Source organism: Cervus elaphus, chromosome 19 (genome assembly GCF_910594005.1).
Source record: "Cervus elaphus chromosome 19, mCerEla1.1, whole genome shotgun sequence".
NCBI lineage: Eukaryota > Metazoa > Chordata > Mammalia > Artiodactyla > Cervidae > Cervus > Cervus elaphus.
Genome location: NC_057833.1, coordinates 86,328,447 through 86,355,607, shown reverse-complemented (window position 1 = coordinate 86,355,607; position 27,161 = coordinate 86,328,447). Strand labels below are relative to the sequence as shown.

General features: G+C 43.8%; 2 protein-coding genes and 1 non-coding gene across 12 annotated transcripts in view; all 3 read left to right on the top strand.

Annotated features, from left to right (window-relative positions):
* The first annotated feature begins 1,802 nt into the window (after positions 1-1,802).
* Positions 1,803-8,570, top strand: A4GNT (alpha-1,4-N-acetylglucosaminyltransferase). The gene is made up of 3 exons (XM_043875478.1): positions 1,803-1,918; positions 3,621-4,058; positions 7,425-8,570. Exons 2-3 carry the CDS (start codon positions 3,648-3,650, stop codon positions 8,037-8,039), a joined length of 1,026 nt encoding a protein of 341 aa, XP_043731413.1. The 5' UTR covers positions 1,803-1,918; positions 3,621-3,647; the 3' UTR covers positions 8,040-8,570.
* TRNAC-ACA lies at positions 8,454-8,525 on the top strand. The gene has a single exon. It is a non-coding gene; the product is annotated as a tRNA-Cys (tRNA).
* Positions 8,571-16,451: 7,881 nt separating the features above from the next.
* DZIP1L (DAZ interacting zinc finger protein 1 like) overlaps positions 16,452-27,161 on the top strand; it is a 60,221-nt gene continuing 49,511 nt past the window's right edge. For 5 of the 10 annotated variants that reach the window (XR_006335280.1, XM_043874299.1, XM_043874298.1 and 2 more), the window contains exons 1-2: positions 16,814-17,019; positions 20,386-20,462. Coding sequence is in view for 4 of the 10 variants with exons in the window: in XM_043874299.1 (XP_043730234.1) it covers positions 16,833-17,019; positions 20,386-20,462 (264 nt within the window). In the remaining 6 variants the exon portion in view is untranslated. The other 5 variants (XM_043874293.1, XM_043874292.1, XM_043874295.1 and 2 more) reach the window with 5 other exon arrangements.

Below are 27,161 nucleotides of genomic sequence, written 5' to 3'. Positions count from 1 at the left end.
GCAAACAGCTAGAAGGCACCAGGACCCATGATCCTCCTGAAACGTGGGCACTAGGAATGCACCGCTCCCACTAATGAAGTCCTTTCTTTACCCCAGAGTGAGGACCAGGAGCTTTGCTTCCTCCACCCATCCATGAGGAAGGAACAACCCATCTATACAGGGCTAGGGAACTTGGGAAAGATTCCAAGGACCCTGACCCTGGAACTGACAAGGTCCAAAGAAAAAATTCAGTTTCAAAAAGAAGAGGTGTGTGTGGAGACCCAAAGAGCTGCTCCTGGGGAGCCTCGGGCACATAGTGGGTTGAATAAAAGTTCAGGTTTTTCTGTATGATGTTATGGAAAAACCCAAATGAACTTCTTAGCCAACCAAACAGAAAACAAGAAGCCATTGATGAGTGGGACAGCTTTCCTTCCCTTGTCAGGATCCAAAGTCTGCTCAGGAGGGAGCCTCTCCATCCATACCGGAGCATCCAGCGGATACCTCTTCATGGCCGAGAGAAAGTTGTGGATGAAGATAGAGCAGAGGATGGCTCAAAAGAGGATTACTACACACACCTGTTAGGCTTCCCAGGTGGTGCTAGTGGTAAAGAACCCACCTGCCAATGTAGGTAGACATAAGAGATGTGGGTTCAATCCCTGAGTTGGGAAGATCCCCTGGAGGAGGGCATTGCAACCCACTCCATAATTCTTACCTGGAGAATCCCCATGGACAGAGGAGCCTGGTGGGCTATAGTTCACAGGGTCACAAAAAGTCGAACGTGACTGAAACTTAGCACGCATAAAATTACACCTGTCAGGAGTGATGGGAGCAGACCACAGGAGAGTCACACTGTCTGGGGAAATGTGGGGATTACCATATCAGTGGAGGGTGGTGACACTGACTTCATGAGACTGAGAGGAAGCCCAGGACCTCTGAGCAAAGGGACCCTTCTCTTCGTGACCCCATGGACTGCAGCCTGCCAGGCTTCTCTGTCCATGGGAATTCTCCAGGCAAAAATACTGGAGTGGGTTGCCATGCCCTACTCCAGGGGTTGTTCCCAACCCAGGGACCAAACCCATGTCTCCTGCATTGCAGGCAGATTCTTTACCATCTGAGACACCAGGGAAGCCCTTCCTGAAGCCACTATAACTGAAATCAGGGAATCAATTCTAGTTCCAGATCACCAGGCCTTGGACTACTGGGGTTTGCACACGTGAGCTCAGTCGCTCAGTCATGACTCTTTGCAACCCCATGGACTGTAGTTCACCAGGCTCCTCTGTCCTTGGGATTCTTCAGGAAAGAATACTGGAGTGGGTTATCATTTCCTCCTCCGGGGGATCTTCCTGACTAAGGGATCACACCCTCATTTCTTGCATCTCCTGCATTGGCAGGCAGATTCTTAACCACTGAGCCTTGTGGGGAGCCCTTGAGGTTTGTACACTACTTACCTATTTGTGGAGGCGGATTTTCTTTTCCTTCAACAAAACCTTTTGTTTGCAAAGCTTGGACAAACAGGGTTGTGTGTTGAAGAAATTTCCCATGTCTCTGCCCATGATTTTGACTGAGGCCAAACTACTTGGGTGCACACTTTGTTGGCTCCAAGATTATACTATGGATTCAGTTTTCCCCAGGTGAAATTGTTGCCTTATAACACCCTGACAGGCCCACCAATAGGTAGGATTAGTGTGTGGGTCACCTGAAAAATTGTGTGAACCCCTTAATCTGCAAGTCTCTGTGTTTGAGGCAACTTAGTAAATAAAGGGAGGAGCTTCCTGGGAAGTTCTGGTGTTTAGCATTAATCTTCTGCCAATGATTTACTTCCCTTGGCACTGTTGAATTGAAGATTATCAGGTCATTTATCAGAAAGTGCAGCAGGAAAAAACTTGTCATTGCTGCTAAGACCACAGGTATTGGTCACCTACAAGTTTCTGGCTAGAAGGTAAGCTCTGATTCATTGGATTTGTATTTTCTGAAAGAGCTACATGTAAAGTAAAAAACTGACCACTAATGAATGAGATGTCTGCTCTCCTGGTGTTGGCTGGAGTTAGAGCTTATGTTGAAGGAGAGGGAGGTGCTGCAGGTGTCTGCTCAGAGCCCGGGTTTTGGGGACAGGTAGACCCAAGTCAAAATCATGGCTCTGCTAAATCTTGGCAAGTGATTTAACCTTCAGTTTGCCTCTTCTTAATTTTATTAGTTTTTCGGTAAGTTGTCTTGGATTTTCTCTGTAGACAATCATATTTTCTACAACTAGTGATATTTTTGTCTCTTCCTTTCTAATATTCATAATGGAAATTCTTTTCTTTTGTTTCATTTCATTGGTTAGACTTAGCAGAATGATGGGGACAGTAACAGTGATAGTGGACACCCATACTACATCCCTGGTCTTAACGGGGAGGTTTCAATGCTTCATATTGAAGCATTCATAATCATTGCTATATGTTCTGGTAGACACTCAGCTTAAGAAAGTTTCCTTGTGCTTTTAAAAAATCATGAATGGATGTCAAATTTTATCTTGTCAGCATCTATTGAGCTAAAATGATCATACAGTTTTTCTTTGTTAATCTGTCAAAATAATGCATTTCATTAATAGTTTTCCTACTAATTAATGATTTTCCTATTGCAAATCATCCTTAAATTCCTCAGGTAAAACCTAATCAATGCACCTTTCTTTTGAACATTGCTGGATTTGATTGGATCATATTTTATTTAAAATTTTAAAAATCAAAGCTTATAATTATTAAAGAAATGCAAATAAAAACCACAAAGACATATCACTTTACACCTGACAGAATGGCTAGTATCAAAAAGTCTGTAAATAACAAATGTTGGTGAGGAGGTACAGAATAGAGAACTCTCATACAAGGTCCATTGGAATATAAATTGGTACAGCCTCTGTGGAAATAGTATGCAGATTCCTCAAAAAACTAAAAATAGAATTACCATATGATCTAACAATTCCATTCCTTGGTATATATCCAAAGAAAACAAAACCATGAATTTGAAAAGACACATGTACCCCAATGTACATAGCAGTACTATTAACAACAGGCAAAATATGGAAGCAACCCAAGTGCCCATCAATAGATGAATGGATAAAGATAATGGGATTATTACTCAGCCATAAAAATAATGAAATTCTGCCATTTGCAGCAATGTGGATGGACCTAGAGAATATTATGCTTAGTGAAACAAATCAGACAAAGACAAATACTGTATGATATCACTAACATGGGGAATGTAAAAAGTAATATAAATGAATGCACATGCAACATTAGAACGGACCCAAAGAGAGAGAAAACAAACTAGTGGTGACCAAAGAGTAGAGGGAAAGGGTTGGGGGCAAACAGGGGGAGGGAATTAACAAATATGAACTACACTAGATATAAAATTGATAAGCAACAAGGATATATTGTCTAGCAAGGGAATTATAGCCATTACTTTGTAATAACTTTTATTGGACTGTAATCTATCAAAATACTGAATCACTATGCTATACATCTGAAAGTAATCTGATATTATAAATCAACCTTACTTCAATTAAAAAACCAAGCTTGAAAGTGGTATTCATATATTATCTTCTTGTGTACTATATCTTATCATGTTTTATGATTATAACTTTTAATGGATAGTGTTGATTTTAGGGAACAGGCCAGGAGAGAGGGGTGGACATGCTGACGAAGCTCCAGTTCTCCTTGTCGGTCACCCTGCTGTTTGCCTGTGGCTTCCTCTACCAGTTCACGCTGAAGCCCAGCTGCCTCATCTGCTACCTACCTTCCTACAAGTCGCAGCAGGGGCTGGAAGCCCTCCTGGGCCGTGGGCGCAGCATCGTGTTCCTAGAGACCTCGGAGAGGATGGAGCCAACCCCGCTGGTCTGCTGTGCTGTGGAGTCAGCTGCAAAGGTTTACCCCGAGCAGCCTGTGCTGCTACTTATGAAAGGGCTCAATAACTCCATGCAGCTGCCCCTGAACTCCACTTTCCCAGCCCTTTCCCTCCTCTCAGCAATTGACAATGTTTTCCTCTTCCCTTTGGATATGAAAAGCCTGTTTGAAGACACACCGTTGTTTTCGTGGTACACTCAAGTAAGTGTTTAGAGAACCTCAGAATCCCAGTGTTGGGAGGGACCATAGAAATTGGATCCAACCTACTCATTTTATAGATGGATACATTGAGGATAGATGGGTGGGGAAGATCCCCTGGAGAAGGGAATGGCAACCCACTCCAGAACTCGTGCTTGGAAAATTCCATGGATGGAGGAGACTCGTAGGCTATAGTCCATGGGGTCGCAAAGAGTTGGACACGACTGAGAGACTTCACTTTTGCTTTTTACTTACACCGAGGATCGGGGCTCAGAGATAGGCTGAGATAGGGTATCAAAGATAGGCTAGAACCCAGATCTTTTGACTCTTGCCTGGTCTTTTTACGGTGTTGAGTCCCAATTCAAGGAAATAGGAGAGACTTGATTTAAGCTTACCTCTACCCTGCTGCCTTTTGCTTTCAATTTATTTCTTAGGATTTCTTGAGACTACTCTTAATTGAATGAATTTCTGTATCTTTTCTAGGTGTGTAGACCACTCATTTTTCAGTTACAGTTTTAAACCCATCTATGTTAAACTTTTTATGCACCCGAGGGGGGGAAATTAGGCAATATTGAACTTGAAAATGATTTAAATAGATAATTCATGAAAGATCAGGTGGGTGCAGCTATATAGGATTGTGTAATATTGAGAGATGATCAAGAAACTCCTGGGGCTCTTTGGAATTTTGTAATTTTGTGCCAAATCTCCCTCTACCTTTCCCTTTAAAGGACATTTATGGTGGCATTTAGGGCCCATGGTAATCCAGGATAATCTCCTCGGCTCAAGGTCCTTAAGTTTATCACATTGGCAAAGACCCTTTTCCTAAAGGAGGTAATTGTAGTTTTTAGGAATTAGGACCACTGAGTGGCTGTGATCCAATCTACTACAGTATTTGTATGAAAAAGAAAACTTCTGTCCCACACCCTCTCTCAGTCACCTAGGGACTGGGTGGGGTGTCCTGGATGGGGGACACGCTTGCACCTTGGGGGAGCTGGGCTGTGGCGTTTTCTGCCCCAGTTAGCCACCATAGGTTAGCTGGCGGCCAGCTGTGAGGATGACTGAGTGTGCCATCACCTGCTGATGATCACTGGATTCGCTGCACTGATTTGAGCAACTGTAGCCCTTGAAGATGCCCAGGGATGAGTACTGTGAGCTTGGGGAAGGAATGAGCAACCAGAATCCGATTCCCCTTTCTGGGGCTCACCTCTAGGGAAGGTTTTATTTTACATTGACGTCAGTCCAATGTCCACATCAAGGCAGGCTTCCTCCTCCTGGTTCTATGTGGCTTCTGATATCTGGGTCTATTCATTAATAATCACCAATTTACTGACAATCAACTTCAGTTCTTTTTACTGAAAATAAGTGGGCCTCCAGAGTTAGACTGCCTGGGTTAAAATCTAACCTCTGCCTCTCTTACCTTGGGCAAAGGATTGAACTTCTTGTTCCTTCCTTTTAATTTTTCCCTTGAAAAACAGGAATAATCATAGTATATAGGTACAATGATTTTTAAAAGATTTATGATGACTTTTTTTTTATTTGGCTGAGATGGGTCTTGGTTGCTGCGCTTGGGCTTTCTCTAGTTGCAGCGAGCAGGGGGCTGCTCTCTAGCTGTGGTGTGCCAGCATGCGGCTCTTGCTATAGCACACGGGCGCCGGGGTGCATGGGCTCAGTAGCTGCGTGGGCACAGGCTTAGTTGCTCCTCAACATGTGGGATCTTCCCAGACCAGGGATCAAACCCGTGTCCCCTGCATTGCCAGGCAGATTCCTAACCACTGGACCACCAGGGAAGCCAGGTACTATGATTTTTGAGGATTTGTGTAGATTATAAATTAGAACAGTTATTGATAAATTTTAGCTATTATTATTCATGAGGTTTTTGGTAATTGTATACAATATAATGCTATTAATAGTTCAAGTGAGGATTTCGGCAGTCTTAGCTGACTTTCTTTTGTTTGGTTTTAGAGCAGATTTTTAAAAAAAATGTTTATTTTGTCAAAAGCCAAGGGTCACGGTTTAATCTTTTAACCAACATGTTTAAATTCAGAAAAATCTATTTTTTTTTTCTGTATTCAAAATTTTAGCATTCCACTTGGGAACATGGATATTTATAATGGTTTATTTTTATTCGTTTCAAAGTCATTTTCTGTTCTGCTCACATTTTAGCATTTTCAGTTGGCCTTGACTCCTCGGTCTCCGGCTCCATATCCAATCCATCAGCAAATCCTGACCAGCTTTATCTTTCCCATGTGCTCAGAATCTGACTAGTTCTGTCATCTCCTTTATTGTCACTCTGGTCTAAACCATCATCATCTCCTGCCTGGATTATTTAAACAGCTTTCAAATTTGCCTCTTTGCTCCTGCCCCCATCTATTTTCCATACCATAGCCAGGGTGACCCTTTTTAGACTAATTCAGATCATATCTCCTTTCTACCAAATCTTCCAAATCATTTTGGTCTCTACCCCAGCATAGCATCGCCCTCACTCCTGCCCTGCCCCTCCTCTGACCTTGTTTCCTATCCCTCTCCCTTCACTACCCTACACTGCTGTTTTCCTGTTCCTACACACCATGAGTGTGTTCCTGCCCCAGGGCCCTTGCACTTGCTGTTTGCTCTACCTAGAACCCTCCTCTCAGAGATACCCACATAATTCATCCACCCACTTTATCCAAGGTTCTGCTCGAACTCAAGATAGTGCTCCATCCTGCCCCCTTCATAACCCCCTTGCCGATTTTTTCTTTCCGAGTCCTTGTGAAAACCCAACATATGGTATATTTATTTGTTTATTGTCTATCTTCTGCCAGTAAAGATTTTTGTCTGTTTGTTCACTTTTGTATCCTTAGCAACTTAGAGTTGCATGAACGGTAAGTAGGCCTTCGATGAATGTTATTAAAGGAATTAATCAGTGGACAAAGGCATGGATGCATTTTAAGATTCTTTCACCAACTTTTCAAAGAGCATAGATATTAATATATCCTATAGTTTCAGAGTTCATTTTTTCCTTTATCAGTTCTCAGCATTTTTAGGATGTATAAAAAATTCTTTCTTCACAGTTTCATATTTGTGGTTAATTTCCATCCTGCTGAAAGTGACTCATGAAATCCCTTCTGAGTTTCATCTTTCTATTGCTTTTATAAAAAAACAATTTCATGAAATCTTTAGAAGCTGCTAAAAATCTTCCTATTGATACTGACTGCTGTAAATTTTTCACTTAAAGGCAACTTTTTTGGGTTGGAGGTAATTTTGATAAATTTGCAACACTGGGCTTTTGGCAAATAGATTTTTGGGAGGTTGACTTGCTTCCTCCTCAACTACCTGTGCCGGGCCTCCCCCTTCCCCTTTCTGGTGGCTGATTTGTACTTGCTTCTGCAGATCAACAGCAGTACCGAGAGATTCTGGCTCCATATCAGCTCAGATGCATCCCGCTTGGCCTTCATCTGGAAGTACGGCGGTGTCTACATGGACACAGATGTCATCTCCATCAGACCCATTCCTGAGGACAACTTTCTGGCTGCACAGAAATCTCAGTTTTCCAGTAATGGGGTGTTTGGATTTCTCCCCCACCACCCCTTTCTGTGGGAGTGCATGGAAAACTTTGTGGAAAATTACAATCCAAATATTTGGGGCCACCAGGGTCCCGAATTGATGACGAGGCTTTTGAGAGTATGGTGCAAACTCAGAGACTTCCAGGAGGTGAGTGACCTCAAGTGTTTAAACTTCTCCTTCCTACACCCCGAAAGATTTTACCCCATCTCTTTTCGAGCCTGGCGGCGCTATTATGAAGTCTGGGATACGGAACCGAGCTTCAACAATTCCTATGCCCTCCATCTGTGGAACCACATGAACCAGGAAAGGAAGGCTGTGGTCAGAGGAAGCAATACACTGGTGGAAAATCTCTACCGTAAGCACTGTCCCAAGACTTACAGGGACCTGCTTCAAGGTCCAAAGGGGTCAGTGACTAAGGAGCAGGGTCGAGGTAACAAATAAGCCAATGCTGAGTTGTTGGTGCAACACTGTGGGTTTAGCCACTTCCTGGAGTGCTAGGCTTTCACCTGATCCCCACTTCCCCGGAGTGTAGAGGCTCACCCATATATCAGTTACAGTCACAATTTTCCATGTCGTTTCACCAAAAAACCATTAGAACTAATAAATGAACTCAGTAAGTTGACAAAATCAATACACAAAAATCAGCTACACTTCTAACCACTAATAATGAACCATCAGAAAGAAAAAGAAAACAATTCTATTAACATTTGCATCAAAAAGAACAAAACACCTAGGAATAAATTTAACCAAGGATGTGAAAGCCCTGCATATTGAAAGCTTTAGGACACTGATGAAGAAACTGAAGAAGATACAAGGAAACAGAAAGATATCATATGCTCATGAAGGATGAGGACTTCCCTGGTGGCTCAGATGGTAAAGTGTCTGCCTACAACGCAGGAGACCCGGGTTCAATCCCTGGGTTGGGAAGACCTCCTGGAGAAGGAAATGGCAACCCACTCCAGTATACTTGCCTGGAAAATCCCATGGACAGAGGAGCCTGGTAGGCTATACTCTCCATGGGGTCACAAAGAGTTGGACACGACTGAGTGACTTCACTTTTCACTTTCATGAAGGATGAATATTGTTAAAATGTCCATTCTATCCAAAGCAATGTGCACACTGAAAGCAATTTATACCAAAATTCCAATGGCATTTTTCTCAGAAATAGAGCAAAGAATCCTGATATTTATGTTGAACAACAAAGGACCAGGAATAGCTAAAGCAGTCCTCAGAAAAGAGAACCAGTTGGAGGTGTCTTGCTCCCTGACTTCAAACTGTATTTTGAAGCTACAGTAACCAGAACAATTGTTGAGCTCAAAAACAGACTCACAGGCCAGAGGACCAGAAGAGAGAGCCCAGAAATAAACCTACATGGATGTGGTCAGTTTATTTATAGCCAAAGGGTCAAGAACATACAGCCGGGCAAGTGCAATCCCCTCAATAAGCAATGCAAGGAAAACTGGACACCACACCAAAGAATGACACTGGACACAGTATACATTGCACATACCATGGGCTAAAAACCTACACTTTTCCACATCAAGACCTTCCTTTCCTGGGTCCTCTGAAGATGGACTCCCCCAACCCCCACCAACCCTCAACTCCTGGCAGTCAGTTGCACACAAGAAGCTTCTCCCCACCTTCCCTCATCTCACTTTTCCCTCACCTTTTTCTCCCCATGGGACCTCCTAGGGCGTGTCCTGAGAAAACGGTTCCTATCTGCATGGACACAGCCTCATATTGTGCTCAAGTTGAAACCTCAGCAGGTCGTAAGAAGACTGCGCTCTCACAGCTCTGACCTGTGGTGTGCGGAAGCTGAACCCATACCGGTGCTGAAGGAGGCGGAGCTCCTGCAACACAGCGAGCTGAAAACTCTCACGTGCCCCTGCTCACCGCTCCCTGCGGGCAGTGGGGAACTGCAGGCCCCGCTTGTCAGTTGGGATGGGTGGACTGTGTCTACAATAAAAATCCCAAAGAGCATTGGTATATAAAATATAGAAGTTTCTCTTTCATGTAAAAGTAGCCTGAAGGTAGGCAGATGAGGGTGGGTATGGTCACTGCAGTCGTCAGGGACCCTGGCTTCTTGTATCTTTCTGCTTACCATCTTAGTGTCCACAGGCCATGGTTCATACTGCAGCTTGGTCTCCAGTCCGTCATTTCTGCATTTCAGGCAGCAGGATGAAGGAAAGAGGAAAGGTGCACTTTCCTTATTTTATAAACTCTTCCTGCAACTTACCATATAACACTTAACCTTATATCTCAGTGATCAGTATGTAGCTGCAAGAGAGGCTGGAACATTTAAGGAGGAAGAGAAAACAGGTGTTATGATAGGCGGCCGACAGTTTTACTACATGTTAAATTTACTTCTGTAAGATTAATTATGGAGTCTGATAGAGCAGGGGTCCTTAACCTCTGGGCTGTGGACAGGTGTCTCCTGTCAAATCATTGGTGGAATTAGATTGAAGTGCACTTGAATCTTCTGAAAGCATCCCCCTCCCCCCAACCCCTGGTTCGTGGAAGAATTGTCTTCCATGAAATCTGTCCCTGGTGACATATAGGTTGAGGACAGCTGTGTTAGAGAATTGGCTGGAGAAAAAAGAGTCTTGATTTCTAGCCTTTAATTTGATACTCATTAAAGCATTCAGTCAATAATATTAATGCTGTCTCTCTGTGTGCCAAGCACTGATTTAGATGCTAAAGATTCAGCTGGATCAAGCAGAAAAGGTCCTAAGTCAGCTTGGACTGCAATAACAAAGTACTATAGACTGAGTGGCTAAACCACAAAAATGTATTTGTCACAGTTCTGGAGGCTGGGAAGCCCAAGATCAGGGTGCCAGCGTGGCTGAGCTCTAGAAAAGATCCTCTTCCAAGTGACAGACTGCATATTTCTTGTTGAATCCTCACATGGTGGAAAGAGACTAGGGAGATCTTTGGGGTCCCTTTTATAAGGGAACTAATCCCATCCATGAGTGTTCTGCCCCTCATGACCCAATTACCTCCCAAAGGCCCCACTTCCTAATATGATCACTTTGGGGTAGTAGAATTTCAACATATGAATTTTGAGGGGGATCACATTCAGTCCATTGGAGGTCCCCAGTACTTATATCTAATGACTGGCCATATCCTCCCTGGGATAGTCTCCCCTGCTCCTTAGGGTGTCTGCTATTCCCTTTTCTACCCCAGTTGTCTTAAAAAAGCAAATCACACACTCAAATTTTAAAAACAGCTGCCCCTTCTACAGTCACATAAAAATTTGCTTCCTCTTCCTAGGAGGTATGAGAATTAATATTTCTTCCACAAATAATCATCAATCAAGATTTTCTAGAAATTTTTTTGATAGTTTGTTTTTAAGGAGAGCATACATTGATGTTTTTCTCCAGATATGAAGTGATGATACTTTTCAAACTACATCCACCCATCCCCTTTCATTCTGATATTTCCCCCTTTGAGAATCACTGCTCTGACTGTCTTACTAAAAAATAATCGCAAGTCACGTCTCCTGCCATAGCTTTGTTTATTCCCAGCTAATTGCTCTGGATTCTTGGGTCCAGTCTGACACTACAGTGAGACTTTGAGACCTGCTGCTACTTACCGTGGCAGCCCTCTGACCTGTGTCCCCAGAGTCCCTGCTGGATTTCAGCTCACCTGCATGTCTCCACAGCCATGTCTCCTAGTATTAGCCCTTTGAGGGTGGAGCAGGGTCATACACTGGACCTAATTTCCGCATCTGGAGAATGCATGACAAATGCATGACTAACGTTCCTAATCACTAGGGTTTTGAAAAGTTTGATTAGAAATATTGTCAATATTTCAAAAATATATGAACTGTTTTATATGATGGGACCAAATAGGTCAAGCTGAATGTCACATTTCTTTATACTGGGCTGTGATTGTATGAATTCACTCTAGCAATATTGATAATTTGACGGTTATAGAGAGTTTTACCTGGCAGCAAGATGTTTTTGATTGATAAGATGTCAAGCAGAAATTAATAATGTATTACTTAATAAATGTAGTTTGTTTAGTAGAAAAGAATATTTCAAAACTTGGTGGCGATGGGAAAAATGCGTAGACTAAAAGGTATGTGATTAAAAAATAAGTACTAGAGATGTAACGTACAACATGGTGATTACAGCTAACACTGCTGTCTGAAACATGGGAAAGTTGTTAAGAGAGTAAATGCTAGGAGTTTGCATCACAAGGAGACATATTTTTTCCTTTTTTCTTTTTATTGTATCTATATGAGAAGACGGATGTTAGTTGAAACTATTGTGGTTGTCATTTCACAATATATGTAAATCATGCCATATACCTGAAACTTTATAGAGTGATAAATAACAATTATTTCTCAATAAAGCTGGAAAGAAAACATGGTGGTGAGGAGGGTACTGGGCAAAGTAGAAAGAGTAATGAGCCATCAGAAATGTGGATTCCAGATGACCCTGGATTCCTTCTGGCCTTTGGTGAATATATGCCACACGTTTACATCATGATATATTTTGAAGTTAGGTCATGTTAGTGTTTCCCCCATGTTAATTTTTCTTTTTTTCAAATCTGACACTCATTCTTAGAATTTCAAATGATAAGATTGCATAGAGTAAAAGATGAAAGTCCCTCTTGTACCACTGTCAAGTTTGGTATGTCTCTCACTTTTCTCTGAATATATATCCATGCTATTTGTAAATAGTTTTGGCCATAGTCTTCCAAGTATCCCCCACTATCAGCTTATCTGCCCTAACTCTTCTCTCCGAGACTTCCATGATGCAGCAACTAACGTGTGAAGATTTGCTCGCAGAGGGCTAATGACTGTGTGAGCGTAATGGTTAAAATGTATAATTAAAAAACATAAATGGATTCATATAATACATAGTATTATGTCAGTTGTTTTTTAATTTAACAGTGCATATGTCTTGGACACCTTTTTTCATTAACATAAGATATATTCTTCATAAGGGCTGCAGAGTGTTTTATTGTAGGATATATCATAATCTATTTACTTAAAACCCAATTGGTGGACATTTAAGATGATTCTAATTTTAATCATACAAGTGGTACTGTAGTTCTGATTACCACATTTTGAAGACTTTTAAAATTTGATATGTGCTGTCAAATTGCTTTCAAAAAGACTGTTTGAAATTGCTCATTTTCCCATCCTTCACCAGTGCCAAACTTCTACTTAATTTTAGCCAATATGACTGTTTAAAAATGTATCTAATTATTTTACTTTTGGTGAAGTTGAGTGTTTCATATGTTTAATTGGTATATTTTCTTATTCTATGACTTGCCTAATCTTTTGTTCACTTTTCTATGGGGTTGCTCTTCTATTTCTTATTGATTTTTATCTGGTCTTTGTAGATCATGGACACAAACATTTTATTATTTTGTTGCATTTTTTTTTTTTCAATCTGTCTCAGCCCGCCCCACCTAGTGTTTGCTTCTAGACTCAGAGAGTGGGTCCTGGTTAAACTGACCCTGCATCTCATTCTGCAACAGAGGAGAGAGTTTTCCTGAGAATAGAGGTCTTTCTCTAAGCGCACAGACTTCTTCAAAGTGATCTTTTGCAGGGAATGGGTTAGGGAGTAGGTAAGAGGTTCCCCCTCAGTTCCAGCCAATTCTTGATATGTGAGTATAGGCTTTTTGGTGCCAGATCCCCAGATTTTTCAAGAAGAAACTAGCAAACCAGGTTTTTATGTAAAATGTCCTTCTAACTATATGCCTGTCTATATACATTAATACAGTGAGAACCCAACAGTACACCTTTGACCTCAAAGCACCCCTGGGACCAGCAGCCCAGCCCTGGGAGACCTGTCCCATACACCAGAAGCCCTTTGCGGAATTGGGATCTGGAACCCGAGCTGGCTTCCAAAGTGTGATGCCAGCAGTTGACAGCAGAGGGCACTCCAACTGTGGACTCCCTAAAGTCTAAAGTGGGCTTCCCTGGTGGCTCAGTGGTAAAGAATCCACCTGCCAATGCAGGAGATACAGGTTTGATCCCTGTGTGGGTTTGATCCCCTGTAAAAGTAAATGGCAACCCACTCCAGTATTCTTGCTTGGGAAATACCATGGACAGAGAAGCCTGGTGGGTTACAGTCCCTGGGGTTGCAAAAGAGTCAGATACAACTTAACAACTAAACAATAAGGACAGAGTCTAAAGCAGACCTTCAATCAGCAGACATGTCCCACTGACATATTTCCTGACACATCCCCAAGTGTAGGAAGGAGATCAGTTGTGGCGGTGTCTATGCCTCTCAGGAAGCGGGTATCTGACACTGGCCTGAGGACGTGCTGGGAGGCAACAGGGCAAAATGTAAACCATGGATATCGAGACCCTACCCTCTGTCCTCCCATTCTATAGTTATGGCCCAGCCACTCGGGTGAGAGGAGTGTCCCTGGCGTAGCTATCTGGGGCAGTCTCCTTCGGCCTGTTCCTGTGTCTTGCATGCCTACCTGTTGTCACTCGTGCCATCACATCTTGTGTGCGCTGTGGCATGGGGGCAGCAGAGGTGACAGCTTCCTGGCGCCACGTGATCTAGTGCATCTTAGAACACAGCCTGCCTCCTAGCAGGCACTCGGAAACTCTCGGTGATACTGAATGTCAAACTGTGGCCCAGTAAGGGGGGAGTGTGTGGGTTCCATGCATGGAAGGTCTTGGTCAGTTGAAGATGGAGTCTTTAGCTTTTGGCATTACTGAGAAGGTGGATCTGGGTGCATGTCAAGTTCATTTTCCCACAACAGCCCTGCAACAGATAGCACCCATTTCTACGGGGGGAAATTGAGGTTGGTGCAGATCACACACACATGCGTGCATACACACACACACGTGTGCGTGCACAGAGCTACTTCTTGTATACTTCAGAGAATTGAGTTGAGAAGCCTCCCATCCCTCACACTTGACGGAACTTAGGAAGACATGCTAGCAACTGCCAGGCCTTTGGCTGAGACGTTTTAACTAAGTTGGTTCTCATAATGACCAGCTAGGTAAAGTTTGGGCTTCCCAGGTGGTGCTAATGGTAAAGAACCTGCCTGCCAATTCAGGAAACATAAGAGATGCAAGTTTGATCCCTGGGTGGGAAAGATCCTCTGGAGGAGGAAATGGCTACCCACTCCAGCATTCTTGCCTGGAGAATCCATGGACAGAAGAACCTGGCGGGCTACAGTCTATATGATCGGAAAGAGTTGGACATGGCTGAAGCAGCTTAGCGTGCAGGTAGAGTTTATTTTCCCCATTTTACAGAGAGGGTAAGTGACTTCCCAGGGTTATACAGCCTGGGAAGGAGGAATGTAAATGCGTCTTTGACTCCACAGTCCGCATTATTCTTTGCCCTCCTGCAGGAAGTCCTGGAGGGAAAACGTGCGCTGGCCAGGAAAGCATGGGAACAAGACTCCCCATGAGAGCTGGTGCCTCACAGATACTCCTACTCGGGCCTGGTCCCTGTCCACTGTTTTGTGGTTTTTTTCTTTTAATACATTTAAAAGATTGTGGTAAAATGCACATACCATAAATGTGCACTTACACATTTACAATTTTAGTCATTTTCATGTATACCATTCAATGGCATGAAGTACATTCATACTGTGCAACCAAGCTCCACCATCCACCTCTCTAATTTTACCATCATCCCAGACTGAAGCTCTGTATCCATTAGACAAAAATTTCCACTCCCTCCTCCCCCTAGCCCTGGCAATCACCATACTACTTTCTGTTTCTATGAATTTGACTATTCTAGGTACATTATACAAGTGGAATCATATCATCCATGTCCTTTTGTGCCTGACATTTCATTTAGCATAAAGTTTTCATGATTCACTCATGTGATAGCATGTATCAGAATTTCATTCCTTTTTAAGAACATATATATGTGTGTGTGCATATATGTATGTATATATAACATTTTGTTTTCCATTCATTAATGGAGACTCCGGTTATTTCCACCTTTTGGCTATTGTGAATAATGTTTTTATGAACATGGTGTACAAATATCTTTTTGAGTCTCTTCTTTTAATTCTTTAGTGTATATCCACAGAGGAGAATTGCTGAATCATATGGTAATTCCGTGTTTAATTTTTTGAGGAGTCACCATTTTCTTTTCCACAATGGCTATACCATTTTACACTCTCACAGCAATGTACAGGGGTTCCAATTTCTCCACATTATTGCCAACACTTTTTCCCATGCAATTTTGTTTTGAATATCCCATCACACAGCTTGGTAGCTGGGGTGAGAAGAAGGCTTAAAGGAAAAAACCCAAAAAACTCCCAGAAATCCGAGTCTCAGTAACACAACAAATGGCTATAGGAAGGGTTCAAAGACTGTTACCCAAAAAGAGCTTTTTATGGTCCTGGATTTCCCAACTGGATCTTCAGGACTGACCAAATGGTTGGGGGTTGAGGGGAAAGTGGTGGCCATCTGAACAGACCTGGGATTTACTCAAAGGACTAGCATGGGTTCTGATCAGAAACCAAGTGCATGCGTGCGTGCTAAGTCGCTTCAGTCGTGTCCGACTCTTTGCGACTCAATGGACTGCTGCCCCCATCCCAGGCTCCTCCGTCCATGGGATTCTCCAGGCAAGAATACTGGAGTGGCTTGCTATTTCCTTCTCCATCAGAAAACAAGGTCCCTTTAGTTTGGTAATGGTGGCTCCCAGCATTCAGCAGGTCAGGCGACTGTACCGGGTGGGATGTAGGGGGCTGTGTGTGTGTGTGTGTGTAGACGGGAGGGCGCCCCGCCTCTCAGCAAGGCCTGGGAGCCACTCACTAGGATCCTGGATTTTCCTGAAGGATTAAACGTGGCATTCCCTCCTTCCCGCTTCCGTAACGGACCTAAAAATAGCTTGTCCCGGAGGGACTGGGGAGAGGCTCCGCCCCTCCTTGGGGTCTGGTGGGGCGGCTCTCGCGGGAGCAGGAGGCAGCGGAGACCCCGGCCTCCAGCTGCCGGCGCCCGGAGGGTGTCTGTGCCCCGGGTCCCGCAGGTTGGCAGCAGGTGGCCGGGCGGCCCTGCCCCGAGCCGTCCAGAGCCCGAGCTGCCGCGCGGGGTGGGGGTGGGGGAGCCGGGGAGCGGAGGAAGCATCCCAGGCCGGCGCGGCGGCGAGGATTCCGGGAACAGCCTTGGTCCAGGGCGGTGGAGCAAGTCGGGAGGCGGGGCCGGGGCGGAGGAGCGGAGCCGCTCTCTCGCGACCTCTGCCCACTGCCTGGGTTCCGGGGACCCCCAGGTGAGCCGGGCCGCGTGGGAAAACTATGCCAGGAATTTGGCCAGAGCGGGAGCGGCGTGCAGTCCGAGTGACGCGAGCCTCGGTCGCAGTAGCCTCAATAGCAGCGCCTCCGACGCCCAGCGGGGTCCGGCGGGGAGCTCCGCCTCGGGACGCGCCGCCCCTTGCGTCCGGCGGCCTCCGCATCCCCGGTGCCTGGCTCACTCCGGACCGAGATACTTGGGGGCGGGGGAGAAGGAATGACTGAACCCGCAGGACTGGACTTGCCTGGGAGGACGGCCTCAGATTTTCACTTTTTGGAAAAAGTAAAATGATTGGGGATGGGGGTGGGGGTGGGGTTGCTGCTTTGCGTTCTGTAGGTAAAGGGGGATCTTCTAGTAATGAGGTGATGCAAAAACAAACGGATTAGCATCTCTGGTTGCTCCGCCTTGCTTCCCAAGGCTGGAGTGAAGCAGGAGGCAGCAACCATGTTTTTTGTTTGGGGTGGCTGCAGGTAAAAGCCCAGGGGAACTCGCTTAGTACTGGACAAATGTCCAGGAGGCCCGTCAGAGGAGGGGTCCGGGGTACCTGGGCAGGGGTTATCCAGGTCTGTTCCTTAAGGCCCTGCCCCTGCACGATCTCTTGGAACGTGGTTTCTAACAGGGCTTTGAAGAGAGGCCTGATGAGTGGGAGGTGCTCTGACTGGCCTCCCACAGAGGCAGACTGGGTGGGTGGTCTTTCTCTCCTTTGTCTCAGCTTCTCACACCTCCTCCTGGAGCTGAGGACTGGCCAGTGAGGACAACCCCACCTAGAGAAGGCCGGTTCTGCAGTCAAGTGGCTGATAAGAGGTATTCTGTCCGTCTCTGTCAGCACCAATGCTCTGGAGACGTTTCCCTCACGTGGAAATCTTTTTGGATACCATCCAACTTGTTAAGATGGTCACATGAAGCTATATGCTTTAGGTAGAAACAGAAACCTGAATTCACTTGTGCAGCATAACTGGGTTCTACCAGGGAACTGAAGTTTGGTCCAACTTGTTGGTTGCTCAACTGAAACTGACCGAAAGAGGGATGGAAATAACTTGATGGGCTGTTCTGAACCTCCTTGTGGGCCCCATGCAGGGAGGGCCAGTCCTGATCAGCAGGCTAACCACTTTCAATGCCATCTGTCACTGGACCTCCTACCGCTAGGGAGGATTTGAAGGGGATCTGGTGTCCCAGGATCTGAAGTTGGAAAAACTCTACTGAGAAGCAATGACTTCTCCATGGAGAAGAAAAATACCAGTATGTTCTAAGAAAGAAGAAAAAAGTTGCTCAGTCGTGTCCAACTCTTTTTGACCACATGGACTGTAAGCCTGCCAGTTCCTCTGTTCATGGAATTCTCCAGGCAAGAATACTGGAGTGGGTTGCCATGCCCTTCTTCAGGGGATCTTCCTGACCGAGGGATTGAATCTGGGTCTCCTGCATTGCAGGCAGATTCTTTACCATCTGAGCCACCAGGGAAGCCCAGTATGTTCTAAACTGCTGTTCTTTTAGATGTGAAAAGTTGTGTTGGTTTTTGACGGTTTTGCACCTGGAAAGATAAATCTTATCAGTATATGAAGTGAAGTGAAGTGAAGTCGCTCAGTCGTGTCCGACTCTTTGTGACCCCGTGGACTGTTGCCCACCAGGCTTCTCCATCCATGAGATTCTCCAGGCAAGAATACTGGAGTGGGTTGCCATTTCCTTCTCCAGGGGATCTTCCTGACCCAGGGATCGAACCCAGGTCTCCCGCATTACAGGCAGACACTTTAACCTCTGAGCCACCAGGGAAGCCCTTATCAGTATATAGTATATAGTCATATCTAAAATACTTTGAAGAGATGTCAATCGAATCCTTATCTCCCATTTTTATTTTATATTTTATTTATTTATTTATTTCTATTTTTTGACCAAGCTGCACAGCATGCGGGATCTTAGTTCCCTGATGAGGGATTGAACACATGCTTACTGCAGTGGAAGTGCAGTGTCTTAACCACTGGATCTCCATGGAAGTCCCATCCCATTTTTATTTTAAAGAAAATTCTTTTGTGGCAAACTTAAAATAGGCTTTAACCAAAACAAGGAATCATCTCTTAAAAATTGGAGACGTTCTATAAAGGGAGAGCTGTGTGCCTGGTGGAGTGGATCTCTCTCTTGCTCCATTATGGGCAAGAAAGACTGAAAAGGGGAGGGAAGTCGTCTTTTTTTTTAGAAAAAAAGCAGAAACAGAGAGCAAGGCAGAACACGGTCTGTAATGGCAATGCTCCCAAAGTGCTCCTGGGTCACTCTTGTCTCCATTGGGGACTCTAGTGCTCCCTTGCCTACCGTGTATGCACAGCCTGTTTGCAAACTCTTCCAGGGTTTCCTTGGCAGCCAGAACAATTAGTGCTAATGACACACCTGAGTTCCCCCGGGGCCTGCACCGCCAAGTTAGCTGGTAGTCAGGGCAGGCTTGTAAATGATTGCCTGGCAGTTGCCTTGGAAGCTGGGCTCCTCCAAATTCTCCTCTTGGCTTGACAGCATTCTTTAAAAAAAAAAAAAATTGTCGAGAGGTTGTTTCTTATTTAGTTTTATTTTTGTCTGCACTGGGTCTTCAATGCTGCTCATGGCCTTTTTCTAGTTGCAGAGCCCTGGCTCTAGGGCGCATTGCAGTGCGTGGGCTTAGTTGCCATGAGGCAACTAAATTGCTGGTCCAGGGATCAAACCCAAGTCTTCTGCACTGGCAAGCAGATTTTTAATCACTGGACTTTCCCTGGTAGCTCAGCTGGTAAAGAATCTACAATGCAGGAGACCCCGGTTTGATCCCTGGGTCGGGAAGATCCCCTGGAGAAGAAATAGGCTACCCACTCCAGTTTTCTTGGGCTTTCCTGGTGGCTCAGACAGTAAAGAATCCACCTGCAATGCTGGAGATCTGGGTTAGCTCCCTGGGTTGGGAAGATCCCCTGGAGAAGGCTACCCACTCCAGTATTCCTGCTTGGAGAATTTCATGGACAGAGGAGCCTGGAGGGCCACAGTCCCATGGGGTCACAGAGTCGCACATGACTGGGTGACTTTCACTTTTGCCTCTTAATCACTGGACCACCAGGGAAGTGCTGGCAGCATCCTTGAAGAAGCAGAACAGACAGCAAGGTGGCAGTGGTGGTGGTGTACACTAGTTGTTAATTTATATTAAAAAAACAAATCATTTTATTTTGAAAAAAATCACCTGTTCATTTTTGTGGAAACCATCTTTGACAGTTGATAGGTGGCAGGTTTCAGAAGTATTTTAAAGTTTCCAGGAGTTGTTTCACTGAGAGGTGGCTCCCTTGTGAGGTAGTGAGCACCCCATCTTTGGGAGTGTGCAAAGCTAGGTGGTAGACGGGCTTGTGTCTCAGCTGTGAGGTTACTCCAGGTAGAAACTGTCTCTTCAATGATGAATGATTTGGAATGCTAGCATAAATATCATTCTTCTTCCCACTAATTCATGACAGTGGTCTAGTATTGGGAAGTTCCTAGGACCCCATTGAAATATATAGAGATGGTTAATAGTTCCTGATTTCCTAATGATGGGGAGTCATTTTTGCTTTGCATTTCTGTTCCCAGGTGTGGGAAAGCAGTCTGCTGATAATTCAGTTTGGAGAAAACACGGCGTTCCTGCCTCTGGGGTGTGTGGTCTCCAGGTAACCAGAAGCATTCTCACTTGGCTTTGTCTTCTGCCCATCTGCACCAGGATGCAAGCTGAGGAGCTGAGTTGTGTTTGGCTAAATTCTGCAAGGAGACAGGGAAACTTTAGGGTCTCCAGCACTGATTTGTTATGATGTGCTGTAAACTCTTTCAGTCCTTGCAGTTTGATCAAGAAATCTCAGGTATTATAATTTACAAAATGGGAAAGGATATTTTGTATTATCATCATCACCATTGGGAGGTAGTTTGGCAAAATTCAGAAGCTTTGGACTCAGAACTTGATTTCAATCTTGGCTTCCTAACTTGGTAACTGAAGGACTCGGGGCAGGTCCCTTAGCCTCTCTGACCCTCAGTTTCTACACCTATCAGATGAGGCAAATCATAGCCACATACAAGGCTGTATGATGGTTAGAAATTGAACTATAAAATGCTGGCACAGTGCCTGGCACATGGATAGTTAATAAGTAATAGCTGCTGTCATCTTAATCAACTTCAGATTTCCAAAGTTCTGCTCACCTTTTAAAATATATAAATAAATTTTTGCTGCACTAGGTCTTCGTTGCTATGCGCGGGCTTCTCATTGTGGTGGCTTCTTTTGCTGAGGAGAGTACACGGGCTTCAGGGGTTGCACCTCTTGAGGTCTAGAGCTCAGGCTCAGTAGATGTGGTGCATGGGCTTAGTTGCCCTCCGGCATGTGGAATCTTCCTGGACCAGACATCAAACCTGTGTCCCTGGCATTAGCAGGCACATTCTTAACCACTTGACCACCAGGGAATTCTGCTCACCTTTTTATATCAGAGCCCTGGGACTTCTGAGAACTGGACTCTTAGGGTTCCAGTGACAAACAGGGATGATACTTTTGTGGTTCAGTAAAAACTCATGAGGGGCTTCCTAGGTGGTGCAGTGATAAAGAATCCGCCTGCCAATGCGGGATAGGTGGGTTCAATCCCTGGGTTGGGAAGATCCCTTGAGTAAGAAATGGCAACCCTCTCCAGTATTCTTGCCTGGAAGATTCCGTGGACAGCCTGCCGGACTATAGTCCATGGGGTTGAGAAGAGTCGGATACGACTGAGCATGCCACACAGTGCAAAAGCTCATGAACACAGACTCCCTAATTCAGTATTTTCTATAACTGGGATTGGGGCTGCCACCTTGGGTATTTACAGAGTGTGCTCAGAGTGTAAACATGAGGGTTTAAGGACTGCTTAGGAGGCCAACTAGAACACAGCTGTTACCTCCTGAAAGTCAATGTGCACCCTGGGGCGTCTCACTGATGAGCCTGCGCCCACCCATAAGGGCTCCTGCATGCTAAGCTTTCATTAGCAGCCTGGGGGATTAAGCTTAGGACACAGATGGTCAACAAATCGAGCATTTTACTGTCCGAATGGTGTTTCTCTCCAAGGAATCCAAATTAACTTACCCTAACTCAATTCTTGGGCTTCCCTGGTGCCTCAGTCAGTAAAGATTCCATTTGCAATGCTGGAGACCTGGGTTCAGTCCCTGGGTTGGGAAGGTCCCCTCGACAAGGGCATGGCAACCCACTCCAGTATTCTTGCCTGGAGAAAACTCATTGAAAGAGGAGCTTGGTGGGCTAAAGTCCATGTGGTTGCAAAGAGCAACTAAGTACAATTCCATTCTTACTCTTTGTCCTAATTCTTTTTTTCTTTTTTTGACAGGAAAGTAGGATTTATTGGTGGACATGAGTAAGGAGGGGATAGTGCCAAGGCACTCATGAGTGTGGGGTCTGCTGTTTGTCCAGAGGGCTATGATTAGGGATATATTTGACCTCTGGGATGAGCCATGTTTTCAAATTCATCTGCGTTAAACTTGAACTCAGCCTTGCAGAGGGCCTCAATCATGTGCTCCTTGTTCAATCACATATTTATATGTATATGTATACGGAAGTTCAGAGAAGACAATGGCAACCCACTCCAGTACTCTTGCCTGGAAAATCCCATGGGCAGAGGAACCTGGTAGGCTGGGGTCGTGAAGAGTTGGACACGACTGAAGTGACTTAGCAGCAGCAGCAACATACAAAAGTTTTTCTGCAACTCTTGATAAAGGCTTGAGAAAGAACATCAAAAAAAAAAAAAAGATATGGAGAAATTGGAGAGCATAAACTTATTGACATGGGAGCACTGAATTTGAAATAGAAAAAGTGAAATAAACTAGATAAAAGTAAAAGATCATCACACAGTGCAGTTGTTTTTAAACATGACTGCTCATTAGAAACATATCTGGAGCTCTGGAGAAAATAAACAATACCTGAGCATTAGCATTTTTCAAAAAATTTCAAGGTATTTCTGATATGCATCTGGATTTTAATAGATGATTACAGGCTTTTCTATTAGATCCTAGTTTTGGTGATATAGAGTTCTATAATTATTCTGTTGATCAATAATGATACAATGGTATTGAGTAATAATTGCATAATCATAAAAGTTAGAGATGTTTGTCAGTTTTCACAATCAATAGCCGGACAAAAATTAAAAGACAATTGCAAGCCATAGGGGAACACGATTAACTTAACAATATAAAATAATTACATACAATTATTTGGGGGGGGGGGGTCAAGCAGAGTGCTGTGGTAATTGGAAGTGCATACTTGTACATGTTTTTATCCACCCAGTCATTCTGTGTCTTTTGGCTGCTGTGTTTAATCCATTTACATTTTATGTGTGTGTGTGTAGCAGAGTTTTATTAAAGTAAGAAAAGGGACAGAGAAAGTTTCTGACATAGGCATCAGAAAGGGGTTGGAGAATGCCCCCTTCACTAGTGTTAGCAAGGGAGTTATATACTTTTTAATTAATTATTACAATAAATCAAAAGAATGTCTTAAGGTTGTAAAGATCTTACTAGACCCACTCCCTTAATTTACATTTTAAGATAACAGGATTAGCCAGAAGGTTTTCAGGAAGGAGAAGCTGGCTCAAGCAGAATATATTGTTGTTATATAATCCTACATATAGTCATGTCCAACTCTTTGTGACCCCATGGACTGTAGCCCACCAGGCTCCTCCGTCCATGGGATTCTCCAGGCGAGAATACTGGAGTGGGTTGCCAGTTCCTGCTTCAGGGGATCTTCCCGACCCAGGGATCAAACCCAGGTCTCCGGCATTGCGGGCAGATGCTTTAACCTCTGAGCCACCAGGGAAGCCCAAATATTGAAGTGAAGTGGCTCAGTCGTGTCTGACTCTTTGTGACCCCATGCACTATACAGTCCGTGGACTTCTCCAGGCAGAATACTGGAGTGGGTACCCTTTCCCTTCTCCAGGGGATCTTCCCACCCCAGGGATTGAACCCAGGTCTCCCACATTGCAGACAGATTCTTTACAAGCTGAGCCACAAGGGAAGCCCATATAATCCTTAGTAGAAATTTAAACTGAGTTTGTTGTGTAATCATCAGTTCCAGGCTTAAAGAAAAAAAAAAAAAAAGAAACGTTTTATGTGACTAAGACTAAGGAATGTAGAGGAAAAAAAAAAATTTGTTCTTTCCTCCTCCTTAAGAATTCCAGACCCCTAATTCCTCCTTGAGAGCCCCAGACCCCTCTCTTCTCGGGGACCCCCGGTAATCCATTTACATTTAAGGTAATTATTGATATATTATGATCCTACTACCATTTTCTAAATTGTTTTGGGCTTATTTTCTGTAGGTCTTTCCCTTCTCTTGTGTTTCCTGCCTAGAGAAATTCCTTTAGCATTTATTGAAAGCCAGTTTGATGGCGTTGAATTTTCTTGACTTTTGCTTGTCTGGAAAGCTTTTGATTTCTCCTTCAGATGTGAAGGAGAGTCTTGTCAGATAGGGTATTCTTGGTTGTGGGTTCTTCCGTTTCATCACTTTAAATATATTGTGCCATTCCCTTCTGGCTTGTAGAGTTTCTGTTGAGAAATCAGCTGATATCCTGATTGGGAGTTCCCTTGTATGTTATTTGTTGTTTTTCCCTTGTTTCTTTTAATATTTTATCTCTGCCTTTAATTTTTGTCAGTTTGATTACTATGTGTCTGGGTGTGTTCCTCCTTGGGTTTATGCTTCCTTTGACTCTGCTTCCTGGACTTGGTTAACTGTTTCCTTTCCCATTTTCTGGAAGTTTTCAGTTATTACCTCTTCAAATATTTTTCTCAGGTCCTTTCTCTCTCTCTTCTCCTTTTCGGACTCCTATGATGCAATTGTTGGTGGATTTAATGTTGTGGAGGTTTCTTAGGCTGTCTTCATTTCTTTTCATTCTTTTTTCTATATTCTCTTCTGTGGCAGTGATTTCCACTATTCTGTCCTCCAGTCGATTTATCCTTTCTTCTGCCTCAGTTATTCTTCTATTGATTCCTTCTAGTGTATTATTCATCTCTGTTTGTTTGTTCTTTAGTTCTTCTAGGTCTTTGGTAAACATTTCTTGCATCTTCTTAATCTTTGCCGCCATTCTTTCCCTGAGATCCTGGTTTATCTTCACTATCATTATTTTTTTTCTGGAAGGTTGCCTGTCTCCATTTCATTTAACTGTTTTTCTGGAATTTTATCTTATCCCTTCATCTGGGACATCTTCTGCTTTTTCATCATGATTAACTTTCTATAATATGGTTTTTGTTTTAGCTGCTTCTTCTTGCTTCTTCTGTCTGCCCTCTGATGGATGAGGCTAAGGAGGCTTGTTTAAGCTTCTTGATGGGAGGGACTGGTGGTGGGAAAAGCTGGGTCTTGCTCTGATAGGCAGGACCTTGCTCAGTAAATCTTTAATCTAATTATCTGCTGATGGGTGGGGTTGTTTCCCTTCCTGGTAGTTGTTTGGCCTGAGATGACCCAGCCCTAGGGTCTAAGGGCTCTATGGTAAGGTTAATGGTGACCTCCAAGGGGAAATTAGGGAAAACCACTAGACCATTCAAGTATGATCTACATTGAATCCCTTATGATTATACAGTGGAAGTGGCAAATAGATTTAAGGGATTAGATCTGATAGAGTGCCTGAAGAACTATGGACAGAGTTTTGTGACATTGTACAGGAGGCAGTGATCAAGGCCATCCCCAAGCAAAAGAAATGCATAAGGGTAAAATGGTTGTCTGAGGAGGCCTTACAAATAGCTGAGAAAAAAAGAGAAGTGAAAGGTAAAGGAGAAAAGGAAAGATATACCCATTTGAATGCAGAGTTCTGAAGAATAGCAAGGAGAGATAAGAAAGCCTTCCTCAGTGATCAATGCAAAGAAATAGTGGAAAACAATAGAATGGGAAAGATTAGAGACCTATTCAAGAAATTTAGAGATACCAAGGGAATATTTCATGCAAAGATGGGCACAGTAAAGGACAGAAATGGTATGGACCTAATAGAAGCAGAAGGTACTAAGAAGAGGTGGCAAGAATACACTGTGGCAAGAACTATACAAAAAAGATCTTCATGACTAAGATAACCACAATGGTATGATCACTCACCTTGAGCCAGACATCCTGGAATGCAAAGTCAAGTGGGCCTTATGAGGCATCACTAGTGGAGGTGATGGAATTCCAATTGAGCTATTTCAAATCCTAAAAGATGATGCTGTGAAAGTGCTGCACTCAATATGCCAGCAAATTTGGAAAACTCACAAATTTTCCAAGAATTTGGAGGTGGCCACAGGACTGGAAAAGATCAATTTTCATTCCAGTCCCAAAGAAAGGCAATGCCAAAGAATGTTCAGACTACTGTCTAATTGCAGTCATCTCACATCATAGCAAAGTAATGCTCAAAATTCTTCAACAGTACATAAACTGTGAACTTCCAGAAGTTCAAGCTGAATTTAGAAAAGCCAGAGGAGCCAGAGCTCAAATTGCCAACATCCGTTGGATCATCGAAAAAGCATGAGAGTTCCAGAAAAACACTTACTTCTTTATTGACTATGCCAAAGCCTTTGACTGTGTGGATAACCACAAACTGTGGAAAATTCTTAGAGAGATGGGAATACAAGACCACCTGACCTACCTCCTGAGAATTCGGTATTCAGGTTGAAAAGCAACAGTTAGAACTGAACATAGAACACTGGTTCCAAATAGGGAAAGGAGTACGTCAAGGCTATATATTGTTACCCTGCTTATTTAGCTTATATGCAGAGTACATCATGTGAAATGGTGGGCTGGGTGTAGCACAAGCTGGAATCAAGATTGCTGGGAGAAATATCAATGGCCTGAGATATGCAGATGACACCACCCTTATGGCAGAAAGTGAAGAAGAACTAAAGAGCCTCTTGATGAAAGTGAAAGAGGAGAGTGACAGATCTGGCTTAAAACTCAACATTCAAAAAACTAAGATCATGGCATCTGGTCCCATGCCATTTCATGGCAAATAGATGGGGCAACAATGGAAACAGTTTGAAAGACTTTATTTTTGGGGGCCCCTAAATCACTGCAGATGGTGACTACAGCCATGAAATTAAAAGATGCTTGCTCCTTGGAAGAAAAGTTATGACCAACCTAGACAGCATATTAAAAAACAGAGACATTACTTTGCTAACAAAGGTCTGTCTAGTCAAAGCTATGGTTTTTCCAGTAGTCATATATGGATGTGAGAGCTGGACTATAAAGAAAGCTGAGTGCCGAAGAATTGATGCTTTTGAACTGTGGTGTTGGAGAAGACCCTTGAGAGTCCCTTAGAGTCCAAGGAGATCCAACCAGTCCGTCATAAAGGAAATGAGTCCTGAATATTCATTGGAAGGACTGATGTTGAAGCTGAAGTTCCAAT

What these genes read in the sequence shown, in the direction of transcription:
- A4GNT (XM_043875478.1), top strand. Translation starts at nt 3,648, where the DNA reads ATGCTGACGAAGCTCCAGTTCTCCTTGTCGGTCACCCTGCTGTTTGCC. An exon ending in TGTTTTCGTGGTACACTCAA is followed by an intron (nt 4,059 to 7,424) that starts GTAAGTGTTTAG and finishes TTGCTTCTGCAG; the next exon opens with ATCAACAGCAGTACCGAGAG.